Source organism: Petromyzon marinus, chromosome 52 (genome assembly GCF_048934315.1).
Source record: "Petromyzon marinus isolate PM22_M1 ecotype Great Lakes invasive population chromosome 52, UKy_Petmar_22M1.pri1.0, whole genome shotgun sequence".
Lineage (NCBI taxonomy): Eukaryota > Metazoa > Chordata > Hyperoartia > Petromyzontiformes > Petromyzontidae > Petromyzon > Petromyzon marinus.
This window is the reverse complement of record NC_133718.1, coordinates 7,374,776-7,387,180: the sequence shown is the minus strand read 5'-3', so window position 1 is coordinate 7,387,180 and position 12,405 is coordinate 7,374,776. Positions and strand designations below refer to the sequence as shown.

At 44.6% G+C, this 12,405-nt stretch overlaps 1 protein-coding gene across 1 annotated transcript; it reads left to right on the top strand.

Annotated features, from left to right (window-relative positions):
* Positions 1-538: 538 nt before the first annotated feature.
* Positions 539-6,357, top strand: LOC116953485 (membrane protein FAM174A-like). Its single transcript, XM_032973735.2, has 3 exons — positions 539-977; positions 2,078-2,223; positions 6,209-6,357. Exons 1-2 carry the CDS (start codon positions 703-705, stop codon positions 2,220-2,222), a joined length of 420 nt encoding a protein of 139 aa, XP_032829626.1. The 5' UTR covers positions 539-702; the 3' UTR covers position 2,223; positions 6,209-6,357.
* Positions 6,358-12,405: the final 6,048 nt, after the last annotated feature.

The window sequence follows — 12,405 nt, the reverse complement described above, 5'->3', positions numbered from 1 at the left end:
TATTTGGTTCTTTCGGTAAAGTCACGCAAGTAGAAAAATAAAATAATTATTTTTTGTTTCATTAAATTTTTCTACCTACGTGACTTTACCGAAAGAACCATTAGAGTAAAGGTAAACAAATCAGCCAAACACATACAAGACACATCCTACAAGGCAGAACCCCACTTGGGCATTAACTGATTTGATCAGAAGCGACCTGCCCACAAGTGACAGCTCAACAAAGTGGCCTTATATTTCGATTTAAAGCTTTCGTGACTGCAAGAATTCATCTTCTTTGGTTCTTTCGGTAAAGTCATTGTAGAATGAGAATAAAATAATAAAATAAAACAATAAAATTCTCACGACGTTTCGGCCACAACGCAAGCGGCCTTCTTCAGGTGAAGGAACAAAAAACTGTCGGGACGACAGAGCTGGGGAACAATGGGGCCAGACGCGCACGCTCGCTGCGCGCTTACGTCACGAAGCAGCGTAACGACGTTGGACGCGCACGCTCTCGCTGCGCGCTTACGTCACGAAGCAGCGTAATGACGTCGACGGTCGCTCGTCAACCAATGGGAGAGGCGCGATTGTGATCGTCTGAGAACGCGGCGGCCCTGTTTCGCCAGTCCGCCGTGCACAGCAACAGAGGATCATCTTCTGCACTCTGGCCAACATTTAAACTCCCGCCGCCTTCTTACAAAACAATAACAACAAGCAAGCGTCATGCCGGTCCGCTACCTCGGCGCGCTGCTCGGTCTGGCGGCGCTCGCCACCTCCAGCCTCGCCGCGGCTGCCGCCACGGCGATCCCCGGCAAAGCCTCGGCCTCGCCTAACAAGGCTGCCGCGTTCAACCGCACCGAGTCCCCCAGCAAGGAGGCCTCGGCGCCTGACGGCGCGTACAAGTCCCCGTTCGACAACCTCATGATCCAGCGCGCTCTCTACGTCCTCATCGGCGTCACGGCCGTGGTGGTCATATACTTTATCATCCGCACCATTAGGTACGGACCTTGTTTGCTGCTAAGGGTGATCGCCAAAGCCGCTCTTGACCAATGCGGTGAAGTTTTTGATTACTGTACAGGTTGGTCCACATGTCTTGTGATTCTCCAATTAATTGACCGAGAACATCCCCCCTCCCCCACCTTTGCATATAAATTTATGTATTAAATAAGTCTCACTTACTAAAGAAACATTGCGTTTTAGAGAAATAAAGGGGGCGGGGGTGGGGGGTCGCAAGACATCTATATCACTTTGTGCAACACAATTGGGTATTGCTCTGCGAGTTTACATAGCGTCTAATTCGGTGTTCTTAGCTAATATTCAGAGGTGTGTGGGGGGGTTACTTTCGCCGATAAGACATCGATGTTGAAGGCCGCCACACCGCCTGCAAGGGGTGTTTCAAAATGCGGTGGATTGTCGGGTGGCCGCACTGAAGGCCACCAGGGACCGCTAGTGGTCCGTGGGCCTTGCAGTGAACGCCACTGGTACCATAGCTGACAACCCATACGGGTTACCCGTATTCTTGTACAGAGAAATTGAGTTTTCACGTCCGTAGGACGACGTACAGCCGTTTTAATACGGGAAAAATAAAATTGTCTGTTTCTCCCTTGTGATGGGACTTTGTAGGATGAACGTTGAGATTTTTAAGGGCACGTGGTGACCAATAAGGTCTGAATTTGTCTGTAATTTAGGCACTGATAATGGGTTGACATGTATGCTGGTCGAATGCAACCGCATCTCAAGACGCTTGACGGAAGCCGTGGGCATATTGAATTTGTTGTACGTATTTTGTTCAGAGGCAGTCGGTCGTAGGCAGAGGAGAAGATGAAGCTATTGAGCAGGGGGTTGGAGGCACGGGTGATTCAGGAAAGGGAACTTTCAGGCCATGGGGCTGGACGCAGGAATAAGGAGCAACGTTTCACTCAGAATCAGAACCTTGATTTGTCCTGGAGAAATCCGATGAGCTATGAAGCTCTTTTTCGCAGATGTGCAGTCGTAGAAAACGCCACGACCTGTGCCCTTTAACCGTACCCACTTGCCCAGCTGCTGGTGCTACATGGAAATCCTTGAGGTGGGAGTCACCAATAGTCTCTGTTGACAGCGTGGGCAAGCGGTCGAGAAGGAACAAGCGATACGGGGTGCTGAGCACATCAGCTGAGCACATCGAACTCGCCGCCCTGGAGCAGGAGGACGATGACGACGATGAGGACACCACCCTCTTCGAAGCTCGCCAGGGCCGGAGATGAGGTGCATTTCACATGTCAGCGCATCTGCATGTAACGACAACACCGTTCGCCAATAAGTGGTGAGGACGTCACCACGGCGTCTGTGCCAGGCCCAGGTGCACTTTTGAGGCCACGTGAAGTGTCGAAGGTTTGCTGGCAGGAGGTCACGGGACAGTCCCAGGTGCCATGGGTTGACTGACTGAGATTACTGGCAGATGCAGTAGCTGTGCCCTCTACTGTGCTAACTGTATCTAACAAACAGCTCTCTACATGCACACTGGGACACATCACCTACTTCCCAGTGCTCAATAGTAGAGTAATTGTGCACATTTGTTGCCTAACTACATAAGATGTACCACAGCCTACGAATTATTAATTCCTTCTGACAACTGTGGTGAAGGTGCTTTAAATGTAAATGTTATTCTCCCATTGCCTAAAGGAATATGCAACCCACAAACAGGTAGATCTTGATTTAAAGCTTCCGTGACTCCAGGGATTCATATTATTGGTTCTTTCGGTAAAGTCGCGTAGAAGGGATACAATAAAATAATAAAAATATAAAACAATAAAATTTTCACGACGTTACGACTGCAACACAAGCAATCACCATCAGGTGTGAAAACCACCAAGAAAATGTTCTTGTTGTGGTGTGAAAATTTTCTTGTGTGAAAACCACAACAAGAAAATGTTCTTCTTGTGGTTTTCACACCTGATGATTGCTTGTGTTGCAGTCTAAACGTCGTGAGAATATTGTTTTATATTTTTATTATTTTATTGTTTCTCTTCTACGTGACTTTACCGAAAGAACCAAGAATATAGGTACATCTTTTCTAGATTTGATGCTTTCGTGACTGCAAGGATCCATACTCTTTGGTTCTACTCGGTAAAGTCACGTAGGTAAAAAATAAAACAACAAAAATAATATTCTCACGACGTTTCGGCCACAACACAAGCGGCCTTCATCAGGTGAAGGGACCAGACTGTCTCGAGGACAGCGCTGCAGTGAAACACAGCCAAGCTCAGACCGCGACCTTTAAGCTTTGTCAAGGCACCTTAATTACTCTCACATAGCTTAAAGGTCGCGGTCTGAGCTTGGCTGTGTTCACTCCAGCGCTGTCCTCGAGACAGTCTGGTCCCTTCACCTGATGAAGGCCGCTTGTGTTGTGGCCGAAACGTGATTTTTGTTGTTTTATTTTTTACCTACGTGACTTTACCGAATAGAACCAAAGAGTATAGGTAGATCTTGTTATGTAGATAAAAATAAAGAGACTCACCTTTGTTCCCACATCTGCCGCTGGATGAGAGGTGATGGGCAGAGCTTGGTGAAGTCACCAACATCGTCAGTGGCATCAACCTGGGCTTGACTTGTCGGGGGTTTCCGGCCTTCAGGAGTAATCGACCACAAACAAGTAGTCGAGTCAATTTAATTGAGTTAATTTAATTGATTAATTGTCCTAGCTTTACAGCATTGGACCTCCTTTGCCAGTACCAAAATATAATAATAGGGTTTTTCCCCTTTTTTGGCAACAAAACTGAAACCTTTTTTTACAAGGATTCATGTCTGCATTAACCACAATACTTGCAGTCAAAATGCAAACAAAAAACACACTCTTATAATATATGCATTGTCCTTGAAACTGATTGGTCCACACCAGAGACAGCTTTCTTTAGAGCCTAGTCTCAATTGGTGCTAGACCAGATGACGCCAAAAGGCAGACATGAATCCTTGTAAAAAAAAAGGTTTCAGTTTTGTTGCCAGAAAAAAGGGGAAAAACCCTATTATTATGTCCTAGCTTTATATCAAAGGCGTGATGTTATTGTGGTATGGGCTGCTGTACTCTCTAATTCATAATCACTGCAGTAATGTCCTGATAGCGCTAATCCGGGTCTCCTGAGAGGCACTTAATTTGTTTTCTCATCAACAGTTCTTCATTAATAGTTTCGGACAGCTCCGAACCCAAGACCCTGGTCTTTTCTTTATTGTAAAGATAAGCACATTTCTAAGTGCTTTTTTTCCCTTTAAATGCAGAACACTGATTTATTTAATATGCAATTTGTATTGAGGTTTGAGTGTGCTTAGTTTATAAGAATTACTAATATAATACGCCAAGAATGTGTGTCCCTGTGTGACGTCACTCCACGAGGCCCACCCCCCCACGTGAAGTCACTCCACGGGCCCACCCCACCTCATTAATATTCATGAGTGGGTGGATTTTTACACTAACGCAGACGAAGGTGGAGCTGAATTAAATAATTTATTCCGCAAAGTCGCTTCAAATATGACTTTGCTTTACAGAAAATGATGGTAAAAAAGAAATCTAAGCAGCACAGTGCTACATTCGTGTGTGACGTCACTGCAAAAGAGCCCCCCCCCCCCTTAATTTCCATGCCCACGTGGACATTTACACTAACGCACAAAGTCACGCACTCCACATGCCGCACCCCTTCCCTCATTAATAATCATGAGCGGGTGACGTCACTACACATGCTGCATCCCTCATTAATAATCATGAGCGGGTAACGTCACTCCACATGCCGCACCCCTTCCATTAATAATCATGAGTGGGTAACGTCACTCCACATGCCGCACCCCTCCCATTAATAATCATGAGCGGGTGATGTCACTCCACTTGCCGCATCCCTCCACAATAACCATTAACGGGTGACGTTACTCCACATGGGGCACCCCTCCCCTCATTAATAATCATGAGCGGGTGACGTCACTCCACTTGCTGCATCCCTCCACAATAACCATTAACGGGTGACGTTACTCCACATGGGGCACCCCTCCCCTCATTAATAATCATGAGCGGGTGACGTCACTCCACTTGCCGCATCCCTCCACAATAACCATTAACGGGTGACGTTACTCCACATGGGGCACCCCTCCCCTCATTAATAATCATGAGCGGGTGACGTCACTCCCCTTGCCGCATCCCTCCACAATAACCATTAACGGGTGACGTTACTCCACATGGGGCACCCCTCCCCTCATTAATAATCATGAGCCGGTGACGTCACTCCACATGCCGCATCCCTCCACAATAACCATTAACGGGTGACGTTACGCCACATGGGGCACCCCCCCCCCCCCCCCCCCCTCGTCAAAAATCATGAGCTGAACAATTTTTCTATTGAATATTTCAGATTAACTGCAATATACAACCGTCCTTGGACGGGCAATAAAAGCTAGTAGTATATGTTTGTGTGAGAGGTAGAGTGGAGTAATACTATAATTAATTAACAACATTGCAATCCCATTGATCTTAATTTGTTTTATGACCCTGCACATCAGTGCCAAGGGATTGTCAGCCTGTCCTTAACTTCTCCTAGGTCAGGGGTCAGAAAACAAAATAACAAGAGGAGGCTTTTTTTTCTCGAATTCAGTTAAATAAATACTCAGTATTTCAAGAAGTGCAATGCATGTGAATACGAGACGGTGACTCTAAATAAATAACGTCACATGTGGTTCCGGAGCTGCAGGTTGCCGACTCCTGGACTAAGTAATTTCATCTTCTTTGGTTCTTTCGGTAAAGTCACGTAGAATGAGAATAAAATAATAAATTGATCAAATAAAATGACACTAATATTCTCACGACGTTTCGGCCACAACACAAGCGGCCTTCATCCTCCAGACAGTCTCGTCCCTTCACCTGATGAAGGCCGCTTGTGTTGTGGCCGAAACGTCGTGAGAATATTATTGTGTTATTTTATTTAATCAATTTATTATTTTATTCTCATTCTACGTGACTTTACCGAAAGAAGCAAAGAAGATAAGTAATTTCAGCATGAAATGAGTGTTTGAGATGATATGTCTGCAATCGACAACACTGGGGAGACCAAGGTGGCTGGGCAAAGTTACTGTTCACACCTCGCATTCTCCCCTGGCCTTAGCAAGGCACTTTCAGGCAGCAGATTCCCTACTTGGCACCAATGGGGGCTCTTTGTTATCGTATTGAAAGAGTCGTGCTTTGTTGACATGCAAATGCTCTGTGTTTCATCCACAGGACACCACGCGATGTTGGATGTAGGAGTTCACCGACTGCACTGGGGGGAAAAAAAAAATGAAAGGCCAAGCAAAGAGCGACAGTGCTTTTGCCGTTCACCAGAAAAGTTTTGTACATAAATTTCACACTCGCGTGTTGGTAGAATTAATGAGTGTTGTTCGGGAGCCTGAAATCTTATTATCTTCCGAGAAGCATCAACACTTTGGGAGGGATAATGAAAAGGTTTGGATTCGGTGTGCGATCCACTTTCAGTGGGTCTCTTGGTAGGAATTTATTTTTGTTATAAAGAAGTAAATGTGAATGATATAACTTCAAGTCGAATTAACTTTCAAGGAAAATAGATATGTGCGTGTGTTCATCCTATTTTGTATCGTGTCTAATGATGCTGTCAAAGTCAATCTGTGCAACAAGTGGCTGAGTGGCCCGGGGAGTATAGCTATACTTAGGTCAGGGCACTAAGCCATCAATGCCAAAAGTATGGGTTGGATCCCAGTCACCAATGACTGACTAAAATAAACACAGAATTAGTGTTTTTTTGAATTAGTTAAGGAATACTGTTGATATTGTTTGAGTTTTTTAATACTTTGGTGAGGGCTTTGTTTGTTTTCAGGTTAACAGTCTTGAGTCGTTTCACGAGTTCATGTTTTCTGAGCTGACCGGTAACTATTAACATGGTGTCATCTCATAAAACACGATATCACTTACTACCAAACAGGGATTTTGGTTAAGAGCTGCCACAAACAGTCGATTGCCCTCCCATTTCAGCAATTAACTCTGTTTTCACCAACAACCCAAATGTCCTTGGTGCTCACCCCTCCGAGCAATACTCGAGGAGAATAACCGTGCTTAGCCTCAGATGTAATATATTTTAGTGCCGGCTACCATATTGTGATCCTGATGTGTCTTCGTGTTGTACTTCGTGTCGTGCTGCGTGTTGTTCGGCACGATGACTGACATGGAGAGCTGCAATCATCCGGGTGTGAAATATGTTTGATTCAAAGGGGCTCTGCATGATTAAGAATTAAGTGAAAAGGCTGCATGCCTCTCACATCGAGCTTTTATTTTTTCTAAGGAGTACACATTGTCCTGTTTCACTTTATTTAGTAAGTGACAAATGTCAACGTTCTCTTTACGCTTTGTCATGTATTTGTTTTTATTGTTACATGTATAATGACCAATATGACATTCATGTATGTCATCAAAAACATTGCCATGTGGACTCAGCGCAGTGCAAGTTTACGATTTTCGGGCTTTCCTTATCCAAATTTGGTGAACAAAACTTTGGTTGTGAAAAGCGTATAAAGTTTTCTTGTTTTTTTCACTGCCGTTTTCAATTCTGTCCTTTCTCTTCCAAAAAGACTAATGTCTTGTCTAAAGGGTGTTCTCATCCACCAGTTAAATGAAGACAAAATTGGGCAACCAGTGTATGTATCCACCCATTCACTTTATACCTTTATTTCCAAAGTTAAACTTCATAATTACTTTTAAAAAGTCACCGCGTTTGCCAGGCATGGTGCGGCATCCCTGCGATCCAGTGCTTCTATGTGTGGTTGCTGGATCACGTGAACGTCACTGTGTGACTGATCTTGCAGGGCTATGACGTAGCTACTAGATGGCAATAAAGCAAGTGGGTTTGGTGACCTGTCCTTATGACCTACTGATTGTCATCCCTTAGTATGCATGGGATTGTTTTCAGATATGCCAATTTTCTCCCACTTGCAAAAATAAGCATCAAAGAGTATTTGGCAAAACATCCCAATGTAAGATTATTCCTGAAAAAAAAACCGGATCCATTGATTATTTTAATTAATAGTTCAGGTGGTGAATTGTACAGAAAGATACAATAAAACCGCATATACGAACCATACAGCTATTTGTGACAATGTTGATTATGGAAGAATAATAAACTCGTAGGTCTGAGGGTATGAACACTTCAGCATTCGTGTTCCCTTAGTAACATTGCGGGGGAGTCAAGTTCAAAGTGCATGCCACTTAGCCACTTTGTTGGCATTTGAAACGTTCTGTTCTCGTGGCCACCTCGTTACATCTTCGACCGATTACCAAAGGGCACCAACTGCTTACCATTGTCCGTGAGAGACACTGCAGCGTTGTCAGAGAGCAATGTTTTAGCATTAACATTCTATTTCTAGGAGGGAATTTATTATTTTTGTGCGACTGACGTCTCTGAATTCTACCGTGCAAAATAATGAACCTGGGCCTTCACATGATGAATGGACATTTAGTCATGTCAGAGTGTGTCCATATATATTTGGGTAATGCTCATCTTTCTGTAAAATTGATAAATTGCGCAAATTCTTTTTCCCCATGGTGGGGCCCAGTCTGTCCATTTACATACCACTGTTGACCTCCATTGTGTACTGCTGCTTCCAATTTCCCCCAGGGGTTTGACTTTTGCAATCTTTCTATTGTGCATCAAGCACAGTGCTACGTGGCCTGCTTTGACTCTCGTGTGCGTATGCACATTCTCAGGGCTTAGCTCGTCCTAAATTTATTCCCGTGTCGCTGTAATATGTTTTTTTGCACTTTAAGCCTCGTTTATTATTGCCCATGTCTGTATGCTTCAGGTGAACTGGGAGTGACCGTTTTGCAGTGACAATTCTGTAATTTGCCAGATGTTGCCATGCCTGTCGTACACTGCTTTGGAGGTGGGGGTTGCTGGATCATGCAGAGATCATTGTGTGCACGAGACATGCAACGCAGTGTTATCCTCTTGCATGCCTGGGCTTTGTCCAGATACTCCGGTTTGCTACCACATGCAAAATGTGTAGAAAAGGATTATCAGTTTGTTTTACGTCATGGTTTTCTGTAATAATGCTTTGGATGAGCAAGATTGTTTAAAAAACACATGACCCTTCAAACCTCTCTCTTAAAGGAAAAGCATCTCCCTGGGGTGATGCTCTCTGGTGGACACTCTCAGACAGTGGTAGAAATTCCACATTTCCATGCAGGTGGCCGGTATCTCAAAAGGACGACCACATTCGATTGTGATAACGAGGTGGTACGATTGACTCGAAGGAACGACTGGCACATTTTACCCTGACCACGTTGTTGAACTCTTGTCCAGATCGTCGAGTCGAACACTCTAACCACTTGCATTTGGTTATAGTTTCTCTTTAGAAGTAATACGTGTTGGTGAGTAAGAAAGAACACGTGGCTTTAGTTGGGAGTCAATTCAAAGTTTCCCACCCTGCTCAAATGTGCAATGGCGTGGAGAGCATCTGCGTAAGTTGCTCTGAACCAGTTGTGGTAATTCCTCATTCCTGTGGCGGGTGCCAGGCAATCCCATAGGACTATAAATGCCATATTAGCTGTGAGTACGGGTCCAGTCTTAATGTGAAGTTGATTTCGAATTAATTAATTGGACATCCTCTTTGTGCCTGCGTGGTTAAGCGTGCAGGTGTGGCACGTGGATGAATTAACAGCGACACTCATCCGTTGTACGTCGCATAGTCTATACTCTTTGGTTTATTCGGTGAAGTCACCGTCTTCACCTGAAGACGGTTGCTTGTGTGGCGATCGAAACGTCGTGATCTATTATTTTTCTACCGACGTGACTTTACCGAAAGAACCAAAGAGTATGGGATTCCTGCAGTCACGAAAGCTTCAAATCAAAAGTCGCATAGCCTGTCCACTTTTTTACCACTGGACACAGCCACGTGTTGCTGTATCCAGGAATGTATGCTGATGGCTTGATGTACAATGTAACTTGCAGGTTGCTTTGCCCAGGTGTCTTGATTTACGTTTTGAGTAAGTTGTGATGTAATGCTTTTGTCATATTTTTTTTTATTTTGAAACTGGGTAGGGTTAATGATCACTGTACATACCTGTCTGTACAAATACACGTTTTGGCTTTGGGTGCACTGCGATGTCTGTTTTCATTGTGAAACAAATTAAAGTACTTTTAACATGAAGCATTTCATGGCTTTTGTGTTTCGGATTAAATTACGGTGTATTCCTCACAGATGTACTACAGTAGCAAGTCATATCCTTAGCTATCCTCCGTTCCTCATTGCCACTACAGTACCTTGCCTTCACCTGTTGCAGGCTTCCTCGCTGCTGCGCTACGAACCTCGTCACGCTTAGAAATCATCAGCATTGGGGACTTGGTCCTTGTCGGTTCTTGGCCCTGGGATCTCATTGGCATTAGACCTCATAATCGGCATCGAGCCTGCGGACATCGTGCTGGGGCTCTCAGTGGAACTCGTCGCATTATGAGACCTCGTCTGCATTGAGCACATAGACCGTCTGGCATGGGGCGGTGGCACGGCCAAGTTGTGGCATGCGTTGCTACTTGTTAGTGGCTCGCCGTGGTTCGAGCTCCACGGCCGCCCTGGTTCGAGCTCCACGGCCGCCCTGGTTCGAGCTCCACGGCCGCCCTGGTTAATACTGCTGAGGTGAACGTTCAAGCAGGGAGATGCTGACTCGGGGTAATGTGTGTTATATTATTAATTATTATTACGAATTGTTTTAACATAAAAAGGTACGTTATATTGTTATACTGATAAAACAAAAGCATCATGATGTGGCCTTAAAAGGAAACAGGTGACGTTTTGGGGAATGGCCTTAATTGCACGTAAATAGGTCAGAGAAATTACATTTAAAAATAAATGTTTTCCGATAACCAATTTTTTAGTTTCGATCAAATAGAATACCAAATTATTATTTGTTTTTTTTCGGTAAAGTCACGTAGAAATAAGAAATAATAAAATTACATAATAGTGTACGACGTTTCTATTGCAACACAAGCAATCATCATCAGGTACAGAAGAGCTAAATTTACGAGAGAGAGGAGACATAACCGCAGATATATATACAGACACAGATACAACAGGGGATACAGAGAGAGAGAAACGTGGGAGCACACTAAACGTGGGAGCACACTAAATCAAACAGGGTTAAGCAAAATTTTGCTAAACCCTGTTTGATTTAGTGTGCTCTCTCTATCCCCTGTTGTATCTGTGTCTGTATATATATCTGCGGTTATGTCTCTCTCGTAAATTTAGCTCTTCTGTACCTGATGATGATTGCTTGTGTTGCAATAGAAACGTCGTACACTACTATGTAATTTTATTATTTCTTATTTCTACGTGACTTTACCGAAAAAAACAAAGAATAATTCCTGCAGTCACGAAAGCTCAAAATTCAAGTTTGAATACCAAATTACATCAGTAGGGGTCGCGCTTGCAACGCCACGTGGAGCGGTCGAGCCACAGGGCTCGTGTATGACATCACAGCAATGGAACGTGACATTGACAAATTACTGTAAACATGCATTTCCAGGTTTCTTAATTAAGTTCTTCCAGTCGTTGATATCTTGTAAAATAACTAGACATGCTACACTATTCATAATAGAAGACTTGTTTTTGGGTTTCATCGCGTCGTTAAACCCGCCACCAACCGACAGCCAATTAATAAGGTTATTCACCTTAACAAAACGTGCAAATTCGTAACTCGTACGGCACACCGGTGTGTTGGAGAGTAAACTCACAACATTTACAATTCGAGTTACGACGTTTCGCCAGTAATTACAACCAGCATCATAATTCTACAACCAGCATCATAATTCGACAACCGCACTATGGCCTTAATAAAACATAGGGCGCTACGGTGGCGAGACAATAACTACCTCGCCCTGGTATTATTTAGGAGTTTGCATGTTCTCTCTTTCCGTGGTCGTGTGGATTTTTCTCCCGAGTCCTCCGGTTCCCCCCCCCCCCTCCTTACATTTAGAATCAACATCACGCGTTAAGAGTAATTGGCCGCTTCTGTAAATTTCTCACACGTGGTGATGAGCCGCCACTTCGTTGAGCTTGGCATTCGCGATCGCCAGGGTCGCTTCTGAAAAAGATCGACAGCAGCAGCAACACGTGCCGCAGCTTGGCCGTGGCCACCATCCCCATGCCTTTTGGCGTTCTCTGGTCCAACACCGGTGAGACAGGGCCCTAAAGAAGGTTGGTGTAGACCAGGGGTGGGGAACGTCCTGCCCACGGGCCGTATAGGGCCCGCGAAATCATTTGGTCTCTGGCCCTGCCAAGGCAACCGCAGGCGGGACTCGAAATTCAATAAATCTAGGAGCAAACCTGGAAAAGCAGTTGCGAGTAGCAGCAACATCGTCAATACCGGCTAACATCATCACACGCCTCGCCAAAGAGAAGCAGTTCCAGCCATCACATTAG

Excerpts from the sequence above, each read along its gene's own strand:
- LOC116953485 (XM_032973735.2), top strand. The coding sequence starts at position 703 with ATGCCGGTCCGCTACCTCGGCGCGCTGCTCGGTCTGGCGGCGCTCGCC. Across the intron at positions 978-2,077 it reads TTTATCATCCGCACCATTAG|CGTGGGCAAGCGGTCGAGAA; the intron begins GTACGGACCTTG and ends CTCTGTTGACAG.